Source organism: Scomber scombrus, chromosome 15 (genome assembly GCF_963691925.1).
Source record: "Scomber scombrus chromosome 15, fScoSco1.1, whole genome shotgun sequence".
NCBI lineage: Eukaryota > Metazoa > Chordata > Actinopteri > Scombriformes > Scombridae > Scomber > Scomber scombrus.
In genome coordinates, this window is record NC_084984.1 from 10746173 (window position 1) to 10774013 (window position 27841).

General features: G+C 39.3%; 3 protein-coding genes across 6 annotated transcripts in view; 1 reads left to right on the forward strand and 2 right to left on the reverse strand.

The window, feature by feature from the left end:
* The window catches only part of pcsk5a (proprotein convertase subtilisin/kexin type 5a), a 30050-nt gene extending 22890 nt beyond the window's left edge, over nt 1-7160 (forward strand). The window contains exons 30-37 of the mRNA XM_062435204.1: nt 612-826; nt 1390-1632; nt 2443-2679; nt 2811-2988; nt 3615-3832; nt 4098-4198; nt 4628-4859; nt 6226-7160. Of these exons, the coding sequence (XP_062291188.1) occupies nt 612-826; nt 1390-1632; nt 2443-2679; nt 2811-2988; nt 3615-3832; nt 4098-4198; nt 4628-4859; nt 6226-6698 (1897 nt within the window). The 3' untranslated portion in view covers nt 6699-7160. The remainder of the gene's footprint in view (nt 1-611; nt 827-1389; nt 1633-2442; nt 2680-2810; nt 2989-3614; nt 3833-4097; nt 4199-4627; nt 4860-6225) is intronic.
* A 177-nt stretch (nt 7161-7337) lies between these two features.
* prune2 (prune homolog 2 with BCH domain) lies at nt 7338-18772 on the reverse strand. 4 transcript variants are annotated; one of them, XM_062434088.1, is made up of 11 exons: nt 18491-18772; nt 16024-16094; nt 15724-15924; nt 15365-15541; nt 13113-13215; nt 9825-9956; nt 9602-9688; nt 9276-9374; nt 9128-9166; nt 8620-8670; nt 7338-8490 (listed from the first exon to the last, which is right to left on the reverse strand). In XM_062434088.1, the coding sequence occupies exons 2-11, from the start codon at nt 16058-16060 to the stop codon at nt 8460-8462; spliced, it is 957 nt and encodes a 318-aa protein (XP_062290072.1). In that variant the 5' UTR covers nt 16061-16094; nt 18491-18772; the 3' UTR covers nt 7338-8459. The 4 variants fall into 4 exon arrangements, with proteins under 4 accessions (XP_062290072.1, XP_062290075.1, XP_062290071.1 ...); XM_062434091.1 differs by having other exon boundaries at nt 16030-16094; nt 18491-18518; XM_062434087.1 differs by lacking the exon at nt 18491-18772 and adding an exon at nt 17755-17958.
* Nucleotides 18773-18874: 102 nt separating this feature from the next.
* LOC133994875 (guanine nucleotide-binding protein subunit alpha-14-like) lies at nt 18875-25689 on the reverse strand. The gene is made up of 7 exons (XM_062434085.1): nt 25424-25689; nt 22610-22794; nt 21927-22081; nt 21562-21690; nt 20300-20429; nt 19961-20114; nt 18875-19573 (listed from the first exon to the last, which is right to left on the reverse strand). Exons 1-7 carry the CDS (start codon nt 25542-25544, stop codon nt 19383-19385), a joined length of 1065 nt encoding a protein of 354 aa, XP_062290069.1. The 5' UTR covers nt 25545-25689; the 3' UTR covers nt 18875-19382.
* Nucleotides 25690-27841: the final 2152 nt, after the last annotated feature.

Genomic DNA, 27841 nt, shown 5'->3' on the forward strand with positions numbered 1-27841 from the left:
ATGTTAACATTTCTTACTTGATGTTTATGAGCAATTACATTTGTTTTATCCTTCAAACTGCAAGAACGTAATGTCCTTGCTTAAGAGGTCCTTGAAGCTCCATTAGCACTGAGTAGACCAGTTTAACTGTTTGACCATAAGGGCTTTATTTTTATTTTATTTTTACTACCAGGTACCAAGCAGCATTTTGAGCAATACTTAAGTGCAACATAATTGTTTGGGTAAATTATTATTTATCCTCTGCAGACTGGAAAAGAGCGCAGAGCAGAGCAAAATGTCAGTCTTGTTGTTTACCCCAGCAGCAGCACACACATTCATGACAGCCAGATTAATTTTTTTTTTCTTATTCCCATAAAAAAAGCATATATATATGCAACCTAAGTTGGCTCATTCAATAATTAAGATACTTAATACACCACCAATTAATTACATGTTACAATGGCCTTAAGTGGGAATTTGAAATTAATGAATATGCTCAGTTATTCGTCTGTCCCTTATGCATCCTGGTTCACCTGTTGTGATACAACAGAATTTAGACATTAAGCCAGGATGCAAATGCAAAAAGTATATATGCATAATAAGTCTACTCATCTCTGTTTGGCTGTCCACAGGGGTTATCCTGCAGGCCAGGTGTGTCGTAGCTGCGTGGCAGGCTGTGCGTCCTGTGGGAGGAATGCCACCCACTGCCTCAGCTGTGATGAACCTCTCCTCCTACATAAGAACCAGTGTGTGGAGGAGTGTCCTCCAGCACACACTGTCCAGGACAGGGAGTGCCAACACTGCCCCACAGCCTGTCAGGAGTGCAACCCACTCGGGCAGTGCACAGGTACACAAACACGAAGTAAACCAGAACAAATTATGTTTTTAAAGCTCATTCAGCCTAATCCACAATGTACTTCTGCAGCTCTGTTGTCCTCTCTGTGGTGTTTTATTAACAGCAAGTTTTATGGCAGTGTTGTTTTGGTTGGTCTGTTGGCATCTTTGATATATTAATGGGTGGATGGTCATGCAATTTGGTACAGACATTATTGTTTTTCAAATAATGAATTGTACTTTGGTGAACCCTTAACTTTTCCACTAGTTTCAATTTGTCCATTTGTCATATTACAACCAAATACCTGCAAAGCAAATGGCATTCCCATCAGCCTTAGCTGTACTTTGTGTTCAGTGCCAAAGTAAGTGTGAATGTCATTACACACAATTTTTAACTCACCTTTCCCACATCTGTTTTTTTATTCATGTGTCGTCAATTTCTTATGAAATTCCAACAGAAAGATGTTTTTTCTTCACCTTGCATTCCTTCACAAGACTTTAAGATACTTGGTATAGTTTCACTTGGTTGTACTCAATTGTTTTTCCATTCAGTGCTAAAAGCTTTTTTTTGTGAAGGCTGTGAGGAGTATCACTTTCTCCACGAGGGCTTGTGCGTGCTAGACTGTCCTGAGAGGTTCTTTGAGGACAAAGAGAAAAGGGAGTGTTTGCGTTGCCACCCTGACTGCGATCTGTGTGACGGCCCAAACAATAATGACTGTGATGCTTGCATGGACCCCGAGGCTGCTCTGCACAATGGGGCATGTCTGACAGCTTGCCCTTCCCATACCTATGGGGACGCCATAACAGGAGAATGTAAAGGTACAAAATATCAAAAAAAATCACACAGCATAAAACATACAGTGCTACTTTATCTGCCTTTTCACATTTTGCTTTTAATCAAAGTTAAGATGAAACCAATTTATTCTCTTATTACTTGACTTATTTTCTATTATACATTCAGAACACCTGTCCTATGTGGTATAACAAAGTCAGAAATGCACCATTTCTCCTGAAACTTTGTTTTGTCCTCACTGATGCACTGTGTTCTGTGCTGTAGAGCATCCTTCATGCATTTTCTCAATTATATTCTCTACTATGTCTGAGTGTGTTTCCTAACTTTGGCTCAGACTAAAATAGCAACGCTTTTCAGACAGTTAACAGGCAGCTGTCAAACCTTGAAAACAGAAAAGCGATGGCAAAGACAGTTCCCTAGAGAAAGACACACCGCTCTGGTTTTTGTTATTCAAAAACAAAGAGGATGGTGTGTTTCTCCCAGGAAAATCTTGTAGGCGATGCACACTTTTGTTGCTTTATACAGTAGCTGCCAGCAGCATGAAATTATAAGGAAGTGCATTGCTGAACAACAAAATGGACAGCGGGTAATTTCTATATTTATTTCCATCCCAACTGAAGACAGACAGTAGACAGACAGAAACATGCTCACAAGTACTTTGAAACCATGTAGGGTGTGTTACCATAGCAAATGTGGTAATATTATCAGATAAACTGTTACTGTAGTAAATATCGAATATCAAGCCTAGAGAAAAATAAGTTGATTCTGCTCCATGTGCTATGCTCTGGGTGTGACAGTATCCTTTGATTCAGTCACTTTTTTACTTGTTTTCACAGACTGTGATGCATCTTGTCGTACCTGCTTCGGGCCCTACGCTGGCTCCTGTAGCAGCTGCAGAGAGGGTCAGAGGCTGGAGGGCCACAGCCACTGTGTGCCATCAGCCAACACGTGCTCACCTCATCAGTATGCAGACCAGGACGGGGAATGCCATCCATGTCACAAATACTGCCACAGGTGCTCAGGTCCCGGCAAAACCCACTGCCTGAGCTGCAACCAGAGACATCTCCTGCTCAGTGAGTGGGGTTGGGTCTTTGTAGGGATCTTGTGAAATCTCTGAAGTCTGCATGTCCTGGGAGCACTGTTTGCGTGTCTGTTTCTGTTTGTGTTTGTGTAGCTATGTGATCATGTGTGTTTGTTGGTACAGATGGCACTTGTGTGGACGAATGCCCGACGGGCTACTATGAAGATGAGTCTGGGCAGAAATGTGAGTCTTGCCACCGGTCCTGTCAGTCCTGTGTTGGGAAGCACAGCCACGAGTGTCTCGTCTGCAAAGCCCACCTGTTTCGCGAGGGGAAAGAGTGTGTGGAGACCTGTCAGCACAGGTAGTTTAACATGCTCATCATCCAGCTGTGCCGGTCAGCCATCACATTAAGTGTGGTCACAGTGTTGTCATTAATAAAAGATCAACCTAGTTGCATAATGGCATTGTGGACACTAATCCATTGCTTTTCTTTAGTTAGTTGGACAGAGGTGTAATGTGGAAGTACATGCTAATTAGAGCTGAGATTTAAATAGCCCTTCGTGTGCCCTGTAAAAATGCTAATTAGACTTGATTTTATTTGGGGTACGGTGATTGAGAGAGTTAAATTAATGTGCCGTTAAATTGATGTGCAGTTAAATACTCCAGAGAAAAACACAAAAGGGATAGAAAGGCTATATATTCCTATAAGTTACCACCCTGCATATGTGAAATCAATGCAGCACTTAGCAAAAAAGAAAATATCACTTTGAGTTTATGATGCAGAACCTGCCTCATTCTCAGCAGTGGTTTGAAGTGTTTTGTCATGACAACTCTCTGCTATGTGTGCTGAGAAGTTCCGGTTGTGTATAGCTGTATGTGTCTGAGTGGCTGTGGAGAGGAATCTCCTTTGAGGACAAACAAAGCTCTGATCTCATCCGATTTAATTGAATCTAATCTATCATAACTTTTTCACTATCTATCTGGTAGTCACTATGGAAACACGGCTTCAAGGATGTGTGAGAAGTGTGACCCGAGTTGCAGTGAGTGCATCGGGGGCGGGGAGGACAGCTGCCTGAGCTGCGCTCTGGGTCTCATCTACTTGCGGAAAGAAGGCCGTTGCCTCCCCTCGTGCCCTCAGGGATACTTCCACGATGCTACGCACAGGACCTGCGAGCTCTGCCACATCAGCTGCAAAACATGTTCAGGTAGAAGCGTCCACTCAGCAGTAATTTAATGTGATGGAGATACACACATAGATCACATGTAGGTGATTAGATATTGATGCTGCTGTTTTCTCCACGGACTGCAGATGTGAAAGGGCTCAGACTATAATGTATACACAGTATAGGTTCATGCACACTGTACATCCTACACAGGATGGAAGGACATTCATTTAAATAATCTTAAAAGAGGAATGTAAACAATGAAACGTTTTATCTAATCCCATGTTAATTCGTCATGTATTCGCAGGAAAAGATTCCCAATCATGTGACTCATGCCAGTCTGGATACCTGTTCTCAGATGGCATGTGTGAATCTATGTGCGACTTAGGCCAGTATCCTCTAATAAAGGTAACAACATCCATAACAATTTATTCTAGGTTTTAATTTTATAAATATTAACTATTTATGAAAAAAAAGTCTTTACCCTGTCCTTGTTTCACCAAAAATAATTACTACTAATGTTGGCTGCAGGTATCATATAATGTAATTCAGACTGATTTATTACTGCACTGGAGAAACCTCGAACAGCAGAGTGAAAATTATTACTGTGTCATGATTTCAAAATAAACCTCCGGGCTCATGCTGTGAGGCGACTGAGTGAAACGGTCTGATAGGTAGATGCATATTAATTGATTAAACTGAGAGGCAGTGCATCATTAATATTAAATGGTTTAAGAAAAGTAAGTTTTGCATAAATTTGGAAATACAGAAACAGAGAGTGTGATGTCTGGGTGTAAAGTGTTTTCAGTGTCAGTCCTCTCTGCTACTCCTCATCAGGGTTCAGGCCACACCTGTGAAGACTGTGACAGCTCCTGCCAGGAGTGTCGGGGCCCCGGTCCAGCCAACTGCACCATGTGTCCTGCTCAGGCCATCTTAGAAGCTGGAGGGCGCTGTCTGCTTTGTTGCCGCCATGAGGAGGAGGAGGAGGAGGAGGAGGAAGAGGAGGAGCAGGAGAAGGAGGAGGCCTCAACACAGCAGCAGGACTGTTGTAACTGCACTGAGACCCGAGGTAGGCTGTAAGCCTGTCTTGCCTTTTGTGCATTAATGTAAATGGTGGAGAACTCAGATAAAAAAATGATAAAAACACTGAGTTTACTTGTATCTTCTTTTCTGCCTCTACAGATGAATGATCTGTACTGACAGAGAAGTTTCTGTGTTGATAGAATCTGTTGATTATATTTTAAATAAATTGATTGGTTGCTTAGTGGATAGAATGGCTGAAAACAGTCAAACATACCCATCACAGTTTTTCCAGAGCCCAAGGTAATATTCTATCAGTCACAAAAGCCCCAAAATATTTGTAGTGCTAGAAAACAGAAAAGGAACTATTTTTCTCATTTGAGAATGAGGTGCCAATGAATTTTTGGCAAATGCCTTTAACGATTACCAAGATGGAATTTTTCAAAAATAATGATCAAATCAAAGCTACAGAGGCCAAGATATACTCTGTTAGTTCCTTGAAAAAAGTATTTAAAAGTTTGTCTAAAGATATTTTGAGGCTTCAGTTGTCTGAGTTATTAAAATAAATCAGATATCTTCCAAAGTTACAGTCTTTGTAGTATAAAGACCAGATGAAACGGTATTTTGAGAGTATCTAACTTCTGTATCATGATGTATTTCCGAGTGAAACAGGATAGACAGGCGACATAACATTGGGAGAAATTTGATTTGAACAATTAAAAGTGGGCGTGTATTAATGAATCTTAGGTCTGTGCTGCTAAAAGTTGAGGATTAATTGATGGATGGAGCGTGCGTCAGTACATATCATATTTTTTATTTATTTTTTTTATAGGAAGAAACATGATTGGATTTTGATATAAGAATACAATTTTTGTATATTTTTGGCATTTTTAAATAGGTGAACAATATGAACATAGATATAATCTAAAAGGGTTAAAAAGGGCATTTTACATTTCAATTTGACTTAAAAATGTATTCTTTGTGTCGTCCTTTGACAGTGTTTTCCTGTTCAGCTCCAGCAGCAGGATCGTAACAAAAATAGGGTATTTGGCACTAAAAAGATTATAGTTGACTTTGAAAGATACTTACTTGATTTGATGAATTAGAAAATTTGGACAACTGAAGCTTCATGTCAACTTAAAATAAACTTTTTAATACTTTTTCGGGTGGAAGGAGGTCTGTAGATTTTGTCTGCCATCACCTGCATTGAAAGTGCATTATGAAGGGAACCCCCAATGGTCATTATGCAAAGGAGGATTAATCACAGCAAGAAAAATGTGTCATTGTTCATTTTGACACCTGAGTATTGTTCTAGGACAGACTTGTGAAAATTGTAAACCAATCCTTTAATAGCTTTTCATTTAGACTGTACAGTAGCTAATACATGTGTTTTCACGTCTTTGTGGTAATGCTAGGAGAATGCGTCCTCAGCACCAACTTGGCGTTCAGGAATGAAGAAGAAGAGAAAGAAAGAGGAAACATGGCAGTCTTCATTATCGCATGCATTCTGCTGGTGCTGGGTATGGTGGCGGTCATCTTCCTCATCAAACACTCCCGCTCCAAGAGAGCACCCCCAGACATCACTCCCCGTGGCTATGAGAAGCTGGGCTCTGGTGGGGGATATGGCGGCTACAGCTCTGCTTCCACTGCGTCTTACAGCGGCCGCGCAAGCTCCTCCGGCGGTCGCTTCCAAGAGACTCAATTAGTTGACATCAGTGAACGCCACTCAGGGAGTAAGGTTGATGATGACGATGATGAAGATGAAGATGAGGACATTGTTTACATGGGCCAAGATGGCACTGTGTACAGGAAGTTCCGGTACGGACAGCTGGGAGAGGACAACGAGGACGAGTTGGAGTATGACGATGAGAGCTATACTTTCCGGTGAAGCAGAAGGATTCCTCTTCTGATTCCTCCATTTCTCCTTTCTCTTCTGGATCCCTATTTCTCTCATTCCTCCCTCCGTGCTGTTTATCTCCTCCTGCCCTCAGGGACAGACCCATTTATCCTTCACTGAATATGAGTTGAACCAAATGAGACACGAGAAGCTATTTATAATCAGCTGAATTTTACAACAGCTATCCATTCACAAAATGAAATGTGCTCCAGAGAAATCCATGTTGTTCAACATTTTTTTTTCACATTATTAAGCTAGATTTTCTAGGCTTTGTTTGGAGTATTATGACTTCTCACATCTATATATCATAATTTATCATGGGTATTTACTAGTTTTGACAGTTTCATTAATCATATTATTCATATTTTTAATTGTTGTGGTGTTTTAAATGTGATTAATCATTGTATTTCTTTTTTCTTTTCTATATCCCCATGAGTTTGCTTTGTATTTGAATTGGAGAATGTGTTCTGTTCAAATAAAGTCTTGAAAAAAAATTGCATTAGGAAAGAGTAATTCATGACTTCACAAGTAAGAAGCAGGCTGATTTATCATTAGCAGCAAAGTAATTAAACTTCTGTTTGAAACTAACTAACAAATCAGATACAATGACTGAAAACAACTTCCAGACTTGTCACTTTTTATTGAATTACTAGACAGTGATCCATAATTTCTTTGCACATCCTCAATATACCATAGTAGAAGTGTCAGAGGACAATCACTTATCTATGAGGATACATGCACTGATGCACACATATACATGCGTGTGGAGACACACACAGAGAGAGAGAAGATATTGTGCTTTACAGAGATCCCATCTTTACTTTTGTCTGAATTGACTTTTTAATGATTTAGGAGAAGCTGAAGAGATCATTTCCAATTTATGCATCAGACAGAAATTGACAAAACACATACATACACACACACACACACACACACACACACACACACACACACACACACACACACACACACACACACACACACACACACACACACACACACACACACACACACACACAGACATATACTTGCCGAACATGGCTTAAAGGACATGCTCTTGCATTGCACTATAACTTGATCTCATATTAACTTATTCCTCCTCAGTTTCATATTGACTTTATAAAGCTAAAATATCTATTTTATAGGTTAATTTCCCAGTTGTAGAACAAGTATTAAGACAGAAGATTGGACCGCTGAACTGCAATAGTTGGTCATCACCTATGGAACAAGGTTTTCTTGGCCACACCCAGTGCTTTCATTGTAGACTGCTGACACACAAGTGTCCTCTTTATCTGAGATACTGAGACTGTAAAGGGTGATATTATTGCTTCACTGCTTCTCATGCACACAACTACAACAATATAGACTCTACAAATGGATTTGCACAGTGCACTGTCTGGTGTGTAATTGCATTTCCTACTCTACCCGTGAACAATGATGCTACTCTGTAGGTGCTGCCAAGCATCACACTTGACGATATAGTAGACTGGATTGCAGGTGTAAGGTACAGTAGATGCTACAGCAGCCATAAAGAATGAGATCTAACTCTGAATGTTCACACGTACTATTGTAAATTGTATTTTTATATTAAACTCCAGTGTCTAATTTACAAAGACTGACTGACACACACACACACACACACACACACAGTCTTGCTTAACGAGTCTTTTTCCTCCACTTCCCAGCTTCACCTGTGCACTACAACAGTGATTCTTAACATTGAGGTGACCCATCCATTTAGGATGTTTGCGTTTAAGAGCTGCTGGCACCGGCTTTGTCTGGTCTGCAGGGAAGACGAAAGAAGAAAAAAACACAGACATTAAAAACTGGTGAGTTTATGTATGGCTGACAGATTGCTGACACAAGGCCGTTTCTCTTCCATGTGTGAACTTAGACGTCTTAGAGGACTTACTCTGTTTTGCCTGCTGCTGTTGGCTCCGTTCCGTACAGAAAACTATTCACTCTGAAATGAAAGAGGGAAAGAAATGGAGTGGTTATTAGAGCAGAATTTATTGTTCTAAGGTGCTGTAATGCATGGCATGTTGAGAATTTGAAGACATGCAACTTATGATTCATCGCTCAATTAATCATGCAGAGCTTAGTGTGTGAATTCGGCAGCTTAGTTCTTACATTTATTATCAGTGTAATAGATCACTCTGCAATAAGGACTGGCTCATCTATATTACTGTAATGATAAATGAGATGAAAGCAATGCATTTAGCATCTTTAGCAACTTTTTTTCTGTCTCCTCCCTGTAATTGCAACCATAGCCAAATCCAATTGGTCCTCATCCAGCAGAAGAGTCCCTGTGATCTAAAAGTGAGCCATCTGATAAATGAGCGCTCCAGCCAAGGATAAAACTGAGGCAGGGGCCACTGAGGCAGAGCAAAGTAATGAGAAGCAGGAGAGTCTATACTTACTTTGAGTTCTCTGCGGCCTCTTTCAGTTCCTTGTCAAGTCTAGGGGTTAGAGTTCAAATGACAAGATGAATATAAAGTCATTTAAAAGGCGACTCAAGCTCGGAGGAGGTGGGGGTAGGGTAGCGTTTGAGGGTTTAGAGGGACTCACCTAATGATGCACTCTGGGATCTGGATGCAATCCATGGGGATGAGATCCTGCAACTCATCCAGATTGTTCACATACTTTATCTTGCTGCTGAACTTGGCGCTGTGACAGAGAGCAACAAGTTTAACTGCAGTGACAGGCAGAGGTGTACACAAGCAAACACATAAGGAAAGCACAGTGAATGTAACCCAATTTAAAGTGATACATTCACAAACTGGGTGTGTTTGTTTTCCCTTTTTAAAAAGCTTGTAGAAAAAGTGAAACTACAGCATTTTAACCCAGCTATAGTTGTCGATTGAGCACATCAAAAAGCGGGATGTCATTTTTACCTTATGAAGGGCTTGGTAATGGCTAGAACCGTCCTGATAAACCATGATGGATGGAGAATAATGAAGGATTTCAAATTCTTCCTGAGCCTGAAGATCAATCAATACATCATATGTTATGTGTGGTTACTGTCATTCAGAGAGAGCCACAAATTATTTTAACATCTTATATCTCTCACAAAATCATAATGTGGTCACATAACAGGCGTGAATGAACGGTAAATACCTTCTGTCAATCATCTGATAGCATTTCTTTAGCCAACCAAGGCCTGGCATTCTTCTGTGGGGAGTGGCTCCATTCAGGTAGACGATCATGTAGTCCTCTGCTACCATCAACTCCAGTGTGCTGATTACGTAACTGAAAACAAACACAGTCGTGTTTCCATCAGTTCAAAGAACATTAAAATGACTTAAATTAATTTCCTTCAGATTACCCTAACCTTTACCTTAAACTTAAACCGAATCTTCACTCAAAAATGTAATGATTTGCATTATGGGGACTTGTTTTTCTCCCTAAAAGGCTGGCGAGTGCCCTCAATTTGACTCTTTAAACAGATTAGTGTCCCCACAGCATTGGGAATAGCTGGCACACAAACACACACATAAACAAAGTGAAAACCTGGGAAGAATTTCCAAATAAGATTTTTTTCTGGAGTAACACAAGTGAGTGACTGGTTGGCAGTGTATTATTGTATTTTGCCCCCAAATTATACATATACATTGGACTATATACTCTCCTCTATAAACCAAAATTCAACAACACTAAGAGTCTACAGACCTGCAGCCATGTTCACCACCTTGGTTTGGCATGTTGGCATGCTAACATTTTCTAATTAGCACTACATAAAAAGTGCGGGTGAGACTGTAATTGTAATGTTATTTGTTTTGCAGGTATTTGGGCATAAGCCTAAGTACAATTTTGATATGATGATGGCAGTAAAGGATAAATTAAGGGACCATCAAAGTTATAATTCTTTCTGAGGAGGACATGAATGTCTGTACACCAATTTTTTTAGCAATCCACCAAATAGTTGTTGAGACATGTCACTCAAAACCACAAATCAACCTCATGGTGGCGATAGAGGAAATGTCAGGGGATTATAAAAGCGTTTAGGTTTCTTTGTCTGAAAATAAAACCATAATTGTCTGTACAAGATTTTGTGTGAATTCATCCAGGAGATGTTTAGATATTTCCATGAATGAGTAAAAACTACTAGACTAAAGACTAAAACTCAGGGGATGAAAAGTAGGATCATGTATCTCAAACTTTCATGTCAAACTATCCAATAGTTGTTGAGATATTTAAGTCTGGAATAAAGATGTGGACCAACAGACTGGTCAACATCACCATCGCTGGAGCCTTACAGTTAATATGGCTAAAATCCTACATGTGAAGGACACTTGTCTCTATCACAAGTCTCTATCGGTGAAGCTCCTGTAAATGCAGGTGATGCAGCTGCATTTAGGGGCCTGTGGCGGTTTGCCCTCTTTATCTCACCACTATCATATCAAGGTATCTTCAGTATCCCAAACACAGAGTCTACAGTAACCTATACAGGCAGCATTAAACTTTAATGGTAAGCAGTAAGTATTTATTGTGCTCAATGAGCCAAATCATTGTTCCATGGTGTCACATACTAAATGTCATTCATTCACTAAATAAATAACCATACAATAACATAAAACAGCTTTACATATACAAGCATATAGTTTATTGAATTCATACCTCTATATTTAATTTCTAAATTAAGCTTATATAAGGATTAAAAGGCGATTTGATGTTTAACAATGTGCAAAGTGTGCTGATGCAGAAATCTGGGTGATTGTATTTATGGACCTGCGTACTACTGACTAACAAAAACAACACAGAGAAGTTACATTTTCATTGTGCTCAGATGCCAGATTTCGTCAAATAGGCTAGTCTATCACTATCTATGAGAAATTCCTACATATGTTGCTTCATGGATGATCTTTTTAAGCTTTGAATTTCTCTTTTCCTCTGTCTCTCAATCTGTCTCAGCAGCTCAATCAAACTTCTACCTTTCTAATAATTCAAATCTTTGATTCTAACTCAAAGAAACTATTCTGTGTTTCTCATTCCTCTCCTCAATACCCCACCTTCTTTCTGTCTTCTCAGTCAGCAGGGAACTTCTTTGTCAACTCTTTTGAAAATAAAGTTGACAATCTCTGCGTCTCTTTGTTACCCAGCTAGTCCTTCTACTTTCCTCAATAACTCCTCAAACTTCAATGACTTTTGGCTCAGTCTGACTCTCCTCCTGATCCAATGTCATTCTCCAGCTTACAAACCAGCACCGCTGATCCACTCTATTTCATGACTATTGTGATCATCTCCCACTGACATCAAGCTGCATACCGTTCACCACCCAGCTTTACTCCTCCTCGCAAAGATTCAGACCTCAAGCCATCTGGCATCAGAAACTGCAGACACTATGGTTTACCTCCTTTCATTTCTATCCAAAACTCTTGGATATGCCAGCTTTCTCAATATCTTTCACAGAACAGCCTGTGGGATCCCAACCACACTGCCCAAGCATGAAATGTAACTGTGGAGACATGAGTCTCAGGAATCAGGCTAGACGATGGCTATATCAGTTTATTTCAAGAGTTTACTTTGTGCAAAGGGCCATGGCTGATTAAGCATCCTTGACTTGCTAAATACACTTTGGGAATAAAATGCATCTTTTGAGTGAGCTCTTGATTTGCTTTGTAAAAATCCAAAAAGGATGGCGTCACATGACGTGGACGCTGAGATAAGGCTTGGTGATATGGACAAAATCGCCCCTCCTAATAAACAGTGCTGAAACAAACTGGCCCATAGTTGAACCAAATTCTACCAGCAGCTGTATGAAGATGTACCTATCACATTGTGCTGGTGTTAAGCAGGTATGTTTACAAAGTTCACTTAGTTTACTTAGTTTAGCATGTTTGCCTTCTAACATCTGCTAATTAGCACTGAACACAACATAGCTGAGGCTGATGGGAGTGTCAGTTTTGGAGGTATTTGATGGTAAATCAAAGTACTAGCAAAATTAAGATTTTGACCAGGTGATGGTGCTAGATGAAACGTTTATATATCAACATTATACATTATAATTCATTATGAAGGTAACATAAAATGTTTGTCATAAGTTTCATGACTATCCATTTAATTGTGGTGCAGGTTCTCTGAAAATAAAAAATGTCAACCTCATGAGAAATATCTGGGGATCACCAAAGTTGGTATGATTCATCCTTTCGGCTGTTCGAATGTACAAAAATGTAATGGCAATCTGTTTAATAGTTTTTAAGATATTTTCAGTCTGGACCGACCAGCTGGCCACCATCTTGGCTAAAAAGCAATTTAATACTTCAAGAGCAATAACTGTAACATTGCTTTTAAAAATAAATTGAAACTGAATTGATTACTGAATATTAATGATAGCCCAATGCATACTAAAAAAGTCAATTAATTTGTTGTGGTTGCAGTTTGTGTCAACAATCACAGAATACTTACAGGAAAAGATTTTCCATTATTTCATGGTAGTCCTCTCTGTCACTGTCTGGCAGGAAACAGGCGGCAAACACTATGATGGCATTCACTCCGTTGCCATAGTAGCCTTGATAAAAACACACAAAAATAAAAGTAATAAGTCAACTTGACCTTGTTCCATTGTTGGCTAGAGCTTGGCCTTAATTAGAGTAGTTTTCATAATTTGATTGCTCTCTTATTTTCTTCTTTTTTGTTCTATATATCTGCCAATCTGTCTCTTTTGTCTGCCTGTCTCTCTGTCCTGTTTCCTCTCACTACTTTACAGATTAATGCAATTTCTCATTTATTCACCAACCCGTTCATCACTAGATTTGGTGTCACTCAGACAGAAGGTCTTTTATCTAAATGACAGAGCTTGTGATTGTATTGACTGTTCAGCGTCAGACTGTGTTTCTATGGGATGACTGAGGAAAGAAAATGCCCAAACTGCTCTAGTTAGAGGTTTGATTTCCACCTGTAAAAATGGTTATATGGCTCCACAGAGCTGGAAGAGGCCTCTACCTGTGAAACCAAAGCTACAAATGGGTGACAAATGGGGAAGAAAAGCTACCATGAGCCTCCAGATTAGCATCACCGCTGCCTAATCTTTGTCCCAAATCTCTGGAGATCTACCGGAGGAATGAACACATTCTTTCAAAAAACGTTCTCTCATTTTGGTATTTTGAAGATGGCAGTGGAGAGCCCTGCCTAACGTGTTTGATGGGGTTGAGATCAGGTCACTGCAAATGTTGTAGCATATCATTTACATCATTTACATACATCCCTTCATTCTTTAAAACATCTGAATCATTTTTCCACTTATTTATTATATTTCTCTCTTGTCACATAATCTGTCTGTCTGCTTTTAGTAAGTTGTTTTGGATCGCAGCAGCCACCCTTCGTTAAACACTCAAGGTATATTATTATGAAGTGGCCTTTGCCAATTTTGTACCTGAATTCTATTGCTTGTGAAAAGCACACATGAATTATGAGACGTAAAAAGTTTCCACTGTGTTTTGGTTTGTAGATTTCTATCTCTGACAGTTACTGGATGATGCAAAATCCTCATCTACTGGCTTCATCTACAGCTTGTACAGTATTTCCTCATTTTTGGTTTGCTCCCTCCAAGGTAAGATGAGGCATCATTGTGCAATCTCGATAGCTCAGAAGTGGCAGCCAGCTCGAAAACAATAGATGATTGTGATATGGTAAACAAGAGATCACAAGTTTTATGCTGTTACTTCCTCACCTTCGTAGTAGTTCTGCTGGATAACTGTTGTCAGTAGACATATTTTAATTCAGTTCTTTATAAAGGCTTAAAACAAAGTGGGAACGCTGCGGAACAAACTTCCCCTCAGTATCTGATCAGCTGAATCAGTTTAAAGACCTATTAAAAACCAGACTGGCATTTATATAACCTTTAATTAAGTTTTGAAAGGTGCTATGGAAATAATGAGGTGAAACACCTTGTGACTGGGGTTTTGAAAGGTGCTATAGAAATACCAGCACTGACATGTGATCAATACCTGCAGGCCAGATCCCATCTGTCTCAGAGCTCAGAATTCGCAATGAATACTATAATATTTTATAATATTGTAAGACAGGTATTTAAGGAAAACATTAATGTTTTTCATGTCTATCTTAAAAAGACACTAGCTAAACTTTAAATTCATTCTATACAAAATAGTTGAAGCTAAAATGAGGCTTCAGCACCTTGGGTTAATTAAATTAAGTGGCTGCCTTCCAAAGTTTCTATTTTCTTTTTAGTAGGAAATTCTCTCTCATTATTTACTTGGACAGTGATTCTTTGCTAAGCTGAAAAACAATAAGGAAAGTTTGTGCCAAATAAAACTGTAACTTTGGTAGATACCTACTTGTTTTGTCTAACTCAGACTGCCGAAACCTCTTAACTTCAGCTAATGTTTCAGTTGAATTTGGATTTTGCACTCAATTTCATTACAGTCGCAACAGGAAGTTATTTCTTCACAGTAAGCCTGGGCAGGAGGAACTATTACAGCCACCAAAAAACACTTTCTTCCACATATGCGGATGTGAGTGTTGTTTTAAAAATTTAGAAAATATGAACCCACCCTTTCCTGAACAGAGAGTTAAAATTGATCTTTCTTTAACCAATACTGAGTATATCTGAAAAATGTTTGCATTTGTAAATATTCATAATGTTCAAGATGAACATAAAATCCATATTTAGGATGGTGATGCGGTTCTTTAATAATCACCTCCATGGGAAACGACTTTCATGTAAGGCTCAATGATCTTCATGTTGATACGGTGCTCCTGTTCCCCAATGACGACTGTCCTCCACAGTTTGCTGTCCTGACGCTCCTCCTCAGCACTGTATGTCGGGATTGGATTGTACGGCTCACTTGTCCCACTCTTATTGGCTGCATTCGGATCTAATACGATAAAAAGACCAAACACTAATTTATAGTCAGCCTAGGTGATTTGGAGGATTAAAGTTTAAACACAATCAACTACAATATCTGTGATTTTTTAAAAGGCACCTCTTCCTTCTATAGGATCATGATCATTCAGGATTACAGGGGTCAGACTGATATTTGTATTCTGAGTGACCAACCTTCCCAGTCCATTTCATGGTCCGTGTAGTCGAGGTAATCCCCTTCATCTGGAGTGTCGAGGTCATCGACGTTAATGTCAAGATCATCTGGCGTCTCCCCCAAGTCATCCTCGCTCTGGTCCAGTGACAGGCTGATACGAGGGGCAGATAGCTTTTTTCTTTGGGTTGGACCTCCTTGCAGGGGTAGAGAGGTAGGAGGGACTGCAAAAATAAGACACAATATTAAAAATACATGAAAATTGTTGTTTGTTTTGTTTTCTTTCCGGTGTGTGTGCTCTGAATCAGAGCAATAGTACTCACACTCACCTGGTCTGCCTTCACCCCCGTCAGAATTCATTTTACTCTGACACCAGGTGCATCCACAGGAGGACCTATGAGAGGATAATTACAGTTATTCATTATGGACTCTCATTATATGACAGCAGATATGAAGAGTACTCAGTCTATAGTGAATCCATCCACCGTGATCCCTGTACATAGTGATTTGATAGGCCTATTAGATGGAGATTGAAAAGTGCAATTTATGCAAAACTTTAAGAAACACCAGTTTTTAAGTATAAATGTGAGGTTGATGTATTTTTCTTCACTACAATTTAAAAATAAATGTTGTACTTTTCATTTCCCAATGTTTATTTAACAGCTTTGGTTACTAGTTAATTTACAGATTAAGATTTTACATACAAAACACATGATGAATTTATAACACATATATATATATATAAAAATAGTTAAACATTAGCTCCACAACAATATAATGCTTCGAACATGTTAATGCATCAGTAATAACAATCCAGTACTATCATATTATACTACATTTAGTTAAAAATATAAATTTTTACTTAGGTGACATTTTTAATGCATAACCTTTACATGCAATGGAGTATTTATTTTTATATTGCAGTATAGCTACTTTAACTTAAGTAAATGATACACCACTGAAAACTGCTTTCGTAACTTCTTTGCCAGAAAAATAGTAAATAAATAAAATTAATCTGCTGTTGTGGTTATTTTAGTACTATCAATATCATTTACTTATACAGTCAATATAACCTGATAATTCACCAATTGTATCTTTTTATTTTCTGTGTATCTATACACAAGAAAATCTAGACAAACCAGTGAATATAATGTTGTTGACCAGAAAAACAAGACAGATTTCATCAGGTCAACAGACCATGGACAACAAAGCATGAGGGAAAAAAGCCCCTAAACATCCGCACATGTTAACACATGGTGTATTGATTTTACTCATCTAAACGAATAGATTCCCATAGTCATCTCAGAGCAGGGGGACTAAAGACAAGAGTGGTAAGGTGGTATGGGAGAAAGGATGAGGGAAATGGGAATGATTTTGAGGTTAAAGGTCATCTTCCTCTGTGAATAATCCCTCTATTTAAACTGGAGCAGGGAGATGCTGAGAGGTGGTAGGAGGGGGGAGGAACAGGACTTGTTACATCATGACAAGCTCTCTCCCCTCCTTGCTGCCTTTTTCTACTGCTGATTCAAATCGAATGGCTGCACGCTCGCCTGAGCACAGTTTGGGCTGAGATGCAAATTCACAGTGAGTCACGTTTGCTCATTCGCATGAAAAAGCAACATCCTTATACCTCCTCTGTGGAGTCTGCCTGGAATGAGGAAAATGTGATTGCATTAGCAGCTGTAACAGGAAACAAAAGCTGAATGGCTGCCTCTTGTACAGTGGAGATGACATGTCATGCTGATGATTCAGAGGAAGGTGTACAGTATGTGCACACACACCCACTTAAATATACACAAACAACAAACACACACACACACAGATGAAGAAACTCTTCCTCTGCAGAAAAATAAAAATCAGCATCAGCTGTTATGTGCATCATCCATGGAGGATGCTGAGCTGCTTCAAATCCACTTCCACAGCACAGCACAGGACCAGTGCTGATGACAGCAGCCCCTCCCTCCCTCTCTTCCTGTCTGCTGGCTGTGAGAAAAAAAGAACATATCCCTCTTTCTCTTCTTTTTATTTTCACAGAATAAAAATCATCTACTCACCACTGCTGGGAATCTCTGTCCTCCTGTGTCTCAGATCATGGATGTACTTCCAAGTTCCCTGCCTATTTCCTGCTCCCAGCCTCTCGATGGAGATGCTCAGCTTACAAACAGCTCACAGCTTCCACCATTTTGAAGTCACATGATCTGGGCCACTACCAAATAAGGGCGATCACCTGCTATAGCAGCTCTCTGCACAGCAGCTTCCTCAGGCTGTGCAACTGAATGGGGATGTAGGGGGGAGTGTTTGTGTGTCATTATTATCCTCAACTGGGAGGGGGGGATAAACTGTGTGTACGTGTAGGCGCTGTTGTGTTATTACTACCCAGGAGGAATGTAGGACCGCAATTAATGCTTGACAGTAGATTTTTTAGCATGGCTGTGCAGCTACAAGATTTTATTAGCCCATAGGGTGCAAAAAAGCAATAACAATCAGAAAAGAGAACATTGTCAGCTTTGTGTGCTGATAATATTCATACATTTTACCACATGCTGGTAGGAAAATAGTGACCGATCCAAAGCAAATATCCTATGTTTACAATTCCACTGTTTATAAGCCAACTTCAAATGCGTCCTTTATATTCTGCATTAGCACTGAACTTTTCAACCCTTAAACAAGCACACGATAACCACAGAGCAGATAAAATCAATAGTACCTAGACAGTCTCTGCTTCCGTGTGGAAACAGGCATTGTTCTCTCACACAGGTCTAACCCGATAGAATTCCTCTTTTCACTTACCAGTGCTCAGCTCCAACACTTATACAGGAAGACAGAGTCCAGCCAAGTCAGACCTTTGCACATTGTTGTCCATTGTTTGGTACAAAGGTTGTTACCAAGGCATGCCAATCAGTGTGACCACACCTAGAGCTCCAGTACAGAATAGAGACGTCAAAAAAACAAAAAACCCTTCAGTGGTTAATCAGTGCCATGCAGCTGCGGTCATACATCTTTAGATGGATCATACATTTCTGTAAGGAGACCTCAGTTTTTCATATACACATACTGTTTCATGTTAAAATAAAGCTCTGTAAGGGACAAGAAAGATAAGGAACAAAAACCAAAAACACAATTTACATGTGACTGTAATATCTACATTTTAAAGTTACAGGGGGAAAAAAAAAATCCTTCACTTGTCGTTGTACAGATTAGCATAAATATAAACTAAGGAAGTAAAGAAAACTAACTTCTTTTACTTCCTCCTCCCAGAGCTGTAAGGCAGGGTGGTTTGCATTCTTACTAGATAAGACTTGGTCGAACCAGTTTGATACCATTTACTGGTTCTCTGTCAAACAGTAATGGTATAAAGAAACCTGTCTGTAACAGTTAAGTAGAACAAATAACTGGAAATGCAGTTAGGTAGACGTACAAAATGTGGGTTGTTTTTTTTAAGCATTTCATGATGAACAGTGTTGGTGCAAAAAGTGGCACATACTGTACTGTCTGGTACAGTACTGAGACAAATGTGCCTTATCTGACACTGCTGTCTAATTGCCTCTCTTTGATGTTTTTGAAGCAGCTTCAACCGACAGCACATTACAGATAAAATGTCCATAAAAGCATTACAACATATGACTGTAACTGGTTTCCTTGCTGCTAAACAAGAAATAGTCACTGTGTCTTACAACCTCGTCTATTCCAGGTTGAACTTTTCAAGGTTTTCTCTGAAGAGTGTATCTTTGACGGCTTTGAAGACAACCCGGATACTCTCCGTGTCTGTGGCACAGGTGTAGTGTGAGTAAAGGGGTTTGTGGCGCCCGGCGTGATTCTCCACATACATTTGCAAGATGAACTTTTTTGCAGTTTCAGCGTCGCCCTGGGACCCTGTGGGAGTAAAAGTGGTCAAAATTATGAGGAAATTACATTGTGGGTGATCACTTAAGACATGGGCTGTGTCTAAAATCACTTCCTTGTTCACGCATTCACTGCTTCCTAATAGACACTCAATAGTATACTCTATAGTGAGCAGCAAATCAAGATTTCGGTCACAACCATCATCACAGAAAAATCAACTGTAATTTTGCAGTTGTAAGATTCAATGCAAAGAAACTGCTTTTTACATTGCAATTTCATGCTCAGAATTCAGGAGCTCAGATAAAAGGCGGACAGTAAACATACCACACTAAATAGTAAATTGGGATGGATTTCAGACACAGCCATAAACGCTGTGTTAATGAATGAATGAAAAAGCAAAGGGAGATCATGCTTTACCAGTATATTCCGGGAAGTAGGTTGCCAAATGAGACTTTGTGATTTTCTCCAGTAGCAGGTCTGTTTTGTTCAGGAAGAGGATGGTGGAGGACTCTTGGAACCACGGGTATGAGAGAATGGTCTTGAACAAAGCGAGGCTCTCTCTCATACGATTCTGAAGAAAAAGGGTGTGGATTATGTTAGAATTTCATTGGAAAAGTGTCAACTCATCAGACAATGCAGAATGCATGGAAATAAATAAAGGACGGATTTTGGACAGCAAATATTGCTAAGAAATCAAAAATGAAGAATCAAATCATGATTTTGAAGCACAACAGACTGAGAGGCTTTTGAGCTTACATCATTGTTACTCTCGAAAAGGACCTGATCGTACTCGCTGAGAGCCGCCAGGAATATGACAGAGGTGACATTCTCAAAACAATGGATCCATTTCTTCCTCTCTGATCGCTGACCACCCACATCTACCATCCTAGAGACACATGGTTGACAAATAAAACAAAAAAAATGTACAAATTTCCGAGATTAGTAAGGGATTAATTTGGCATTTTGAGAAATATGCTTGTTACCACTCTCTCTATGTCTGTAAGCTAAATATGATGGTAGAGATTAGCTTTAGCACAGTTTAGCATTAAGCAGAAGGAAACAGCCTGGCTCTGAGCCTCTGATCACGTCTGAAGCTCATTAATCAACGTCAATAACGTGTTAACTACTGGGCTTTAGTGGTGCTGATGAGATTCTTTAAGTCTTTGGACAGAGCCAAGTTGCTGTTTCACTCTATTTCCAATAGCCTGCTAGCTCTAGCTGTATATTTAGCCTACACCATAGACTGTATATAAAATGGACGTAACATCCGTGACGTCACCCATTGGTTTGTGGCCTGCTGCTTGGAAGCGAATAGTATCGGATCTGAGCAGCGCCATCTTGAAAATGTCAGGTGCATGCTGGGTAAAAAAAAAAACACGGATTCTACTTATATGGGCATCAGGAGTAGCATGAGGCGCCCTCCTGAACCTGTGAACCAATCAACCTGTCAATCACAACGTAGCCACGCCCTAATGCATACCCTGCTTTATCGTCAAATATAAAATCAGGGAGGCCAAAATTTCACAAATGAACATCATACTGCATTGAAGAAGGCTTTAAACTAGCGATTGAGACCATAAACACATTTTGAAAACGTTTACTGAGGTTATAAATCAAGTGAGAAGTTGGTGAATTCTCCATTGACTTGTATAGAGACGGAAGTCCTTTTGACACCAAAACGGTCGCCCCCTGGTGGCCTTTTGATAGAATGCAGTTTTAAGTTACTTCCGCGTTCGCATCATTTCAGAGGACCGGAACTCCCCGCCTGGCCTACACGTTAAAATATTCTGATCTCACTCTGAAAGAAAGCAAATAGCCATATTTAACAAATGTCTATTTCTTTCACAGGTGCAGTCTCTGAATGTGCCACGGCATTCAACATTTCCTCAGTAGTTGAGTTTCAAGAGCTGAGAGGATTTGATGATTAAAAGTTACTATTGAGTAACCGAGTCTTGTGTTTTTTAAGTAAAAAAAAAAAATCATTTTTAAATTATTCTTTCTTTTGCTTGTCAGTTTACCTGAAGATAACTTTTGATAGGTCAAACGGGTACTCAATGATGCCTGTGGTGGGAACCCTGACCCTCAGGATGTCCTGCAGAGTGGGGATGTATTGGGCGTCTGAGATCCTGGCCAAATCGGTGAAGTAACTGTAAAATTAACAACAATGAATCAAGTTCAATATCCTGATATAAACCTCACCAGATAAAAGGGAACATCATGCAGAAATGTAAACTCATTATGTGCATTTGGTTTTATTAATACGAATTCAAACTCTTGAATTTCAGCAGATGAGTGTATGATTAAGCATTGCAAAAGCTTTGGCTCTCAGGAGGAGCCTTGGGTTTATGCTAATGATTTCATCTGAGATATAAAAAAGTCTTACTATTTGGCAGAGTCAGATAGCTGGAATTCCCTCCTGCGATCATAGCACCTTTGAATACCATGGTCATTCCACACTCTCCTAATGGCATCCACCTGCCAGGACTGCAAAGTGGACACCTGGTCTGCCTCCACTTGGCTCAGCTTCTCCGCGTAGCTCTGACACATATGAAACACCCACAGGGGATTATTATATTTGACTGACCTATAAACAGACACAAGAGGATAATAACTGCAGCACAACTCTTTCTAGAACTATATTTTTTGGACACCAATAAGAAAAAGTCTGAGGTGGTAAAAGTAGACACTCATTTTAAGCCTCACTACCCGCATGGCTCTGTGGATCTGTACTTTTGGATCAAGTGCCATGAAACTATTTACGGATATTCATGCTTCCAAGATGAAGTATTTTAATGACTTTGGTGATCACCTGACTTTTCCACTAGCATCACCCATGGTTTTGAGTGAAATTTCTCATGACAATACAGCCAACTATTGGATGGATTTAGTGTACACATTCAGGTAGATGAATTGTAATAACTGTGTTGATCCACAGTAAAAAAGTAGTTTTTTGTTATATATTGTTCATTGACTCTTGAGTCTTGTTAACCCTTACATTCAATTGGTTTCAAGTGTACATAGGACATAAGTATTAACTTCTTTTTTTTAAAGTGTACAATTCCTCACAATGTTCTGGTCATCGATGTAATCAATGTGTAGACTCTTCATGGCGTCGATCAGAGCCTTGATGGCTGTGACGATGTTCTGAAACACCAGCCGAGTGAAACCTTTCCTGTCAGCTTCACTGTATCCACTGCCATGGATGATCCTCATTTGTTTGATGAAAGTGCTCTTCCCACTTTCACCAGTCCCTAGGCAAATGAGATGAATAAGACCGAAGGATGAAAAATGAAATAAGATCAAAGCAATGCCAAAAATAGGACATCTGTGACATGCACACACTAAAAAATCATCTGAACATCAATCAGTTGCAGCTAAACAGGATTTCAGGAAGAAAAAAAACACAACAACAAAAAGACTCGCAAGAATATTATCAGAAGTTAAAGTTTTACAGGTTTTTTTCCCCCTCTAAGCCGAATCACACTCATCTGTAAAAGCATGTACAGCATATATAGGTAAAGCAATATAGAGAGGCTCATATTTTTATTCTTTTTTTTTTTCTTCAAGATAATCCACACAGTAAAAATAATGTCACAATGGACATTCCCCAAGTAATAAAAAACTATGAAAATAAAAAAAATAAGTATTTGTTATGTATTTAATCATGTTTTTTTAAAGTGTTCATGCCGGATACAAATGTGTTGCATAGATTGATCCATTCAGGTCCATGTGTCCATCAACAGCCATGTGTCCTTGAGCGAAGCAGTGAACAGCTTCCTGCTCGCTGGTTGTAAATTACGCTCGATAAGAGTGTCAGCTATGCACCTAAAATACCTAAAAATGTTAACCATTAGACTGACCTTTGAAGGAGGTTATTGTTCTCTAAACAGGCTAACTGAAGTTGAAGTTTAAAGTAGTGCTGACCTTTAAAGCAAAGTCCTTCATGTCTAAGGTATTGTTTTCAACATAACCAACATTCAAGCTTCTATAAATGGGCTGTTTTGATGCTGAAGCTGTTATGAGCTATATGGTGGTTACTCATCATGATGCTTGTCAAAATGACGCTTTGCACTGTAAGAGACATTTATTCTGTGTTTATGTTTTATGTTATTTTTAACTTATTTATCATCTGTACATATTTTACTGACATAACATGTCATTTAAAATGAAAATTCTCATTAGAGACTCAACAAACCCACAGTACATACAGCCTCAATACATGTTGGTCATGTCTATGAAATTTAGATTGTATGAAAAAATGTAGTGTACTTTGTTTTGGATGAGGAAAAAAATGGACTGAATGTTATCAGGTAGCTAACTCATCAGGGCTTAATCAACTATTTGAAGAATGCAAAGGTAACCTGTAACTGCTTTAAAGGAACAGTGCAGCCAGAAATTCATACAAAAGCCTTGTTGTTTTTTTTTAAAGAGGGTCATTTATTCATCCAGATACTTTTGTTATTTTCAGGGTGATTCAGTTCATCCTTAGCACTCAAAAGCACTTGACTTTAGGAGGGCAAAAACCCCCCAAAAAATAAAACACTCAACTCATTATGTTTCCTGAAATAATGACATTATTCACAATGTTGCTCAGTCTGACAATTGGTGGGTTTACCACTTTGGCCCAGACTGAAATATCTCAAAAACATTAGATGGATTGCCATGAAATTTTGACGACCATGTTCCCCAGAAGATGAAGTCTATTCACTTTGGCGATCCTCTTGATTAAATGTCTCAACAAACATTACATGGATTGCTATGACATTCAGCACACACATTCTTGTTCCTTTCCTGATGAATAATCCAGTAACACCATTATCAGGTCAACATTTTAATTCACCCAACACTTTGGCTGATTACTAAAAACCAGCAAAACTGATATTCCCATCTCAGCTTGTTCAAATGTAAATGTACAAATTGTTGTGGTCACAAAAATTTACTTAAGAGATTCTTATCAAATGTCACAATGTTGTTATCTGCCACTCAAATCACAGCCTATCTAGGGCTGTAAATCAGTACTCAATACCTTTGAGGTATCAACTGAAATAACCCCGTACCAAGAACTATTGAAACTTCTCCAGTCATACGACACTTGCATTTGTTCTTTTTTGTACCCAGACCTGGGAAAAAAAACTATTTGTATGGTTTTGCTTGCAGCCAATCGCTGCAATTGTTCTTCAATTTAATGCAACATGTGACTGGACCAACCCATTGGCTACAACCCATGCAGTCTGTGGTGATAATACTTCATTGTGCAGTTTTGTAAAGTTATTGAATAAATATTTAAATAATTGGAACACTTTCAAATGTATTTGTGTAAAAAAACATTTGGATGGGGAAGAGTGTTGGCATTTTACACAGCTGAATGCATCGATTCACATGATGGGTATCAAATGTAGCAGAAAAAAGGGTATCGAAGAAAGTACTTCATCATTTTAAGGGTACTGGTATCTTAACTTTTTAAATGATACCGCAAGACTATAGGATCATATGATAGGATAGGAATTCTTCCTTTACAAATGGGCAGTTTATATAATTTACAAAAATATATAGTGGTAAAGTAATTTTTTTTAGTTAAATCTAGATTTGCTGGACCTCAAATAACACTGATTGTGTCAAAATGTAGCTGATTATTGTAATTACATCCTGAGCTGTGACCATGATGTGAGTCTGTAGCAACCTAATTAAGTTTGTAAGCAAAACAATTAGATTGAGAATCAGTTTTTTAGGGAATGTCTTAATGTTACAGTGGACATCCTGAAAGCCAGTTTTTGGTGTATCAGATGGTGAACATGTGTTATTTAATATAATTATTCAAAACTTTTCAGTCGCAGCTGAGTGAACATATGTAGGAGTTTATTACCAAACTATGACACTCACCTAAAAGAAGAAGTTTCAGCTCCCGATGAGAGTCTCTTTTATCACGACGAAGCTGTCTCTCTATTTCTCTGTGTATCCTCAGTCTCTCCACGTCTTCAGCAGACAGACAGCACTCATCCATGGTTATACACGTTTACGAGCTGTTCCCAGTTTTTTATTTTTTAAAAGACGGCTGACAGCTGACGGGGATTAGTGAAATGAATGGATAGTGATTTCTTTCGGACCTTGCAGGGAAACTTCTGTCCCGGAACAGGTGGACTGGCGACTTTCTGCCGTCATTCTTCCTCATGCAGGATCCAGTTCAGGTGCATTTCACATTCCTGGTGTGCAGGGGAGGCGGGCGGATGGGCAGGCTCAGACTGAAAGGCAGTGTGAGTTTATGTGGACAGCTCATGTGTATCTACTTACAGCTCCATACTCCCATGGGCCGCTGAATCTGAAACTCTTGCCCCACAATGAGCTATAGTGCATGACCGGGCAGCCAGCTTCAGTGTAGCTACTACAACACCTCTATTTACATAACCTAACCTATAAACTGTAGGCTACATACATATAATAACATTATTCTATGTACACAATAAGTACGCTGAATTAAACAAATTTAGAAGGTAATTAAATCATAACAGAGTAATAAGATGCCACCCTGCTGGGGAAAAAAGGCCCCGGGGATGTCTCACCAGTCATTTTAATCTATAAACATGCATAACAATAACTTTACTCTCAAATGTTGACGTTGCTCATACTTTCACTGCAAACATAGGCCTAAATGTAGCATGCGGAAATAATGATTTTTATTTTTATTTTTTTTTAGAAATGTTTGAATATTGCCAATTAATTTCGAATTGATGGGCCAAGAACAAATCCCAATTGGAGAGATTTATTTTAAATATATATAGACTAACTCTATTATTATTGATATTTAAATTACTGACATAAACAATATACTGTTACACAAAAAAATGTGTTGATCGTTAAAATTATTTGAATAATAGGATTATTTCCTGAATTAATAAAAACAACTATTAAAAGTGCAGTGTGTAGAATTTAGTGGCATTTAGTGGAACAGACTTGGTAGAAATAAAATAATATTCACAAGTGTTTTAATTTGTGTATAATCACCTGAAAATAAGAATCATGTTTTGGTTACCTTAGAATGAGCCCTTTATAGATAGAATATATGAGGAGCGGGGCCGCCATGTTGCTCTGCCATGTTTTTACAGTAGCCCAGAACCAAACACTGGCTCTAGAAAGGCTCTTTAGCCTTTTTCATGTGTTTCGCAGCCACTACTGGTCCTCCTACACACCTGGACAGGGGGGTGGGGCAGTTTGTTGCAATCTGCAACCTAACGGCATAACTCACATCAGAAACCCACCTCTGTTGCATTGCTGTATTTCTTTTGAGCCCATTTCATACATTTTTCATATCTGACCCACTTGCCACCATTAGCTGAGAACAGCTCAGTGCAGTACAGACATCCAGCATCCTCATATTCCTGAGTCCTCTTTTTATTTTATAGCTCTTTTTATTTGCTTTGGGCTTTTTCACCATTTTCTTGCCATTGGTCTTCTTATTCTGAGCTCTCTTAAAAGGTGAGGCTGTAAGCACTGCTGCTGATGCAGCCTTCCTTTTTCTGGTTCTTGCCTGCTGTAGCTTTGGCCGAGGTGAGAATGCGAGGATAAGACTTGACACTAAAGGTTCAGTGTTCTCTGTGGAAAGGTGGACAGAAAACAGTGTTGACCTTTGTAAATAGCCATGTTGATAAAACATGTAGCTAGCCTCTGAAATATGAAAGGACATTTTTGTTGTCTTACTGAGAATGGGCTCTCAAGCAGCCTGGTGGGAGGTGTGTGGAGTAGGCTGCAGGACAGGTGGCACAGCTTTGGAGGTGTGTTGAGTAGGCTGTAGGGTGGGTTCTGGCTCCTGTATGACCTCTGCTGCCCTGATGTCCTCCTCTCCAAAAATGTCCATGTTATATGGCATAAGGCCGCAGGCCCTGAACCCTTTGACCCACTTTCCCACACTGGCAGCTTGGGTGTAGGCTTAACCAAAAAGGCCAGCAATCGTGAAGATATTAATCTTTTAGTCATCTATTGGATGGCCACTTTGAAAAAGGTCCTGCGGAGGGGTTGCATTTTATAGCTGCGGTGGGGCGATAGTGAAATCCTATTTATGCCAAAATCTCTTGCCAGATGAACAGCCTCTAAGGTTTTATGTGAGTGATTCCCATCAAGTATGAGGATGTGTGGATCACTCTTACTGGCATTCACATTCTTCATAAACTGGGTGAGTCACTCCACAAATAGGCTGCTGTTGTTGCAACCAGAATCTGAAGCTTTTCTACAGATCCAGGAGGTTCTATTCTCATCCGGATCCCGGTCTTTCTCTTTGTTAGGAAGATAAACATCAGAGGAACAAAT

Coding starts and splice junctions, on each gene's coding strand:
- prune2 (XM_062434088.1), bottom strand. CDS start 16,060: ATGAATTCTGACGGGGGTGAAGGCAGACCAGGTGAGT. Junction 15,925..16,023: donor TGAAGGCAGACCAGGTGAGT/GTGAGTACTATT, acceptor TTATTTTTGCAG/TCCCTCCTACCTCTCTACCC. Junction 8,671..9,127: donor GAGGCCGCAGAGAACTCAAA/GTAAGTATAGAC, acceptor CTTTCATTTCAG/AGTGAATAGTTTTCTGTACG.
- LOC133994875 (XM_062434085.1), bottom strand. CDS start 25,544: ATGGATGAGTGCTGTCTGTCTGCTGAAGACGTGGAGAGACTGAGGATA. Junction 21,691..21,926: donor CTATCTGACTCTGCCAAATA/GTAAGACTTTTT, acceptor TTAATTTTACAG/TTACTTCACCGATTTGGCCA. Junction 20,430..21,561: donor CTATCAAAAGTTATCTTCAG/GTAAACTGACAA, acceptor ATGTGTCTCTAG/GATGGTAGATGTGGGTGGTC.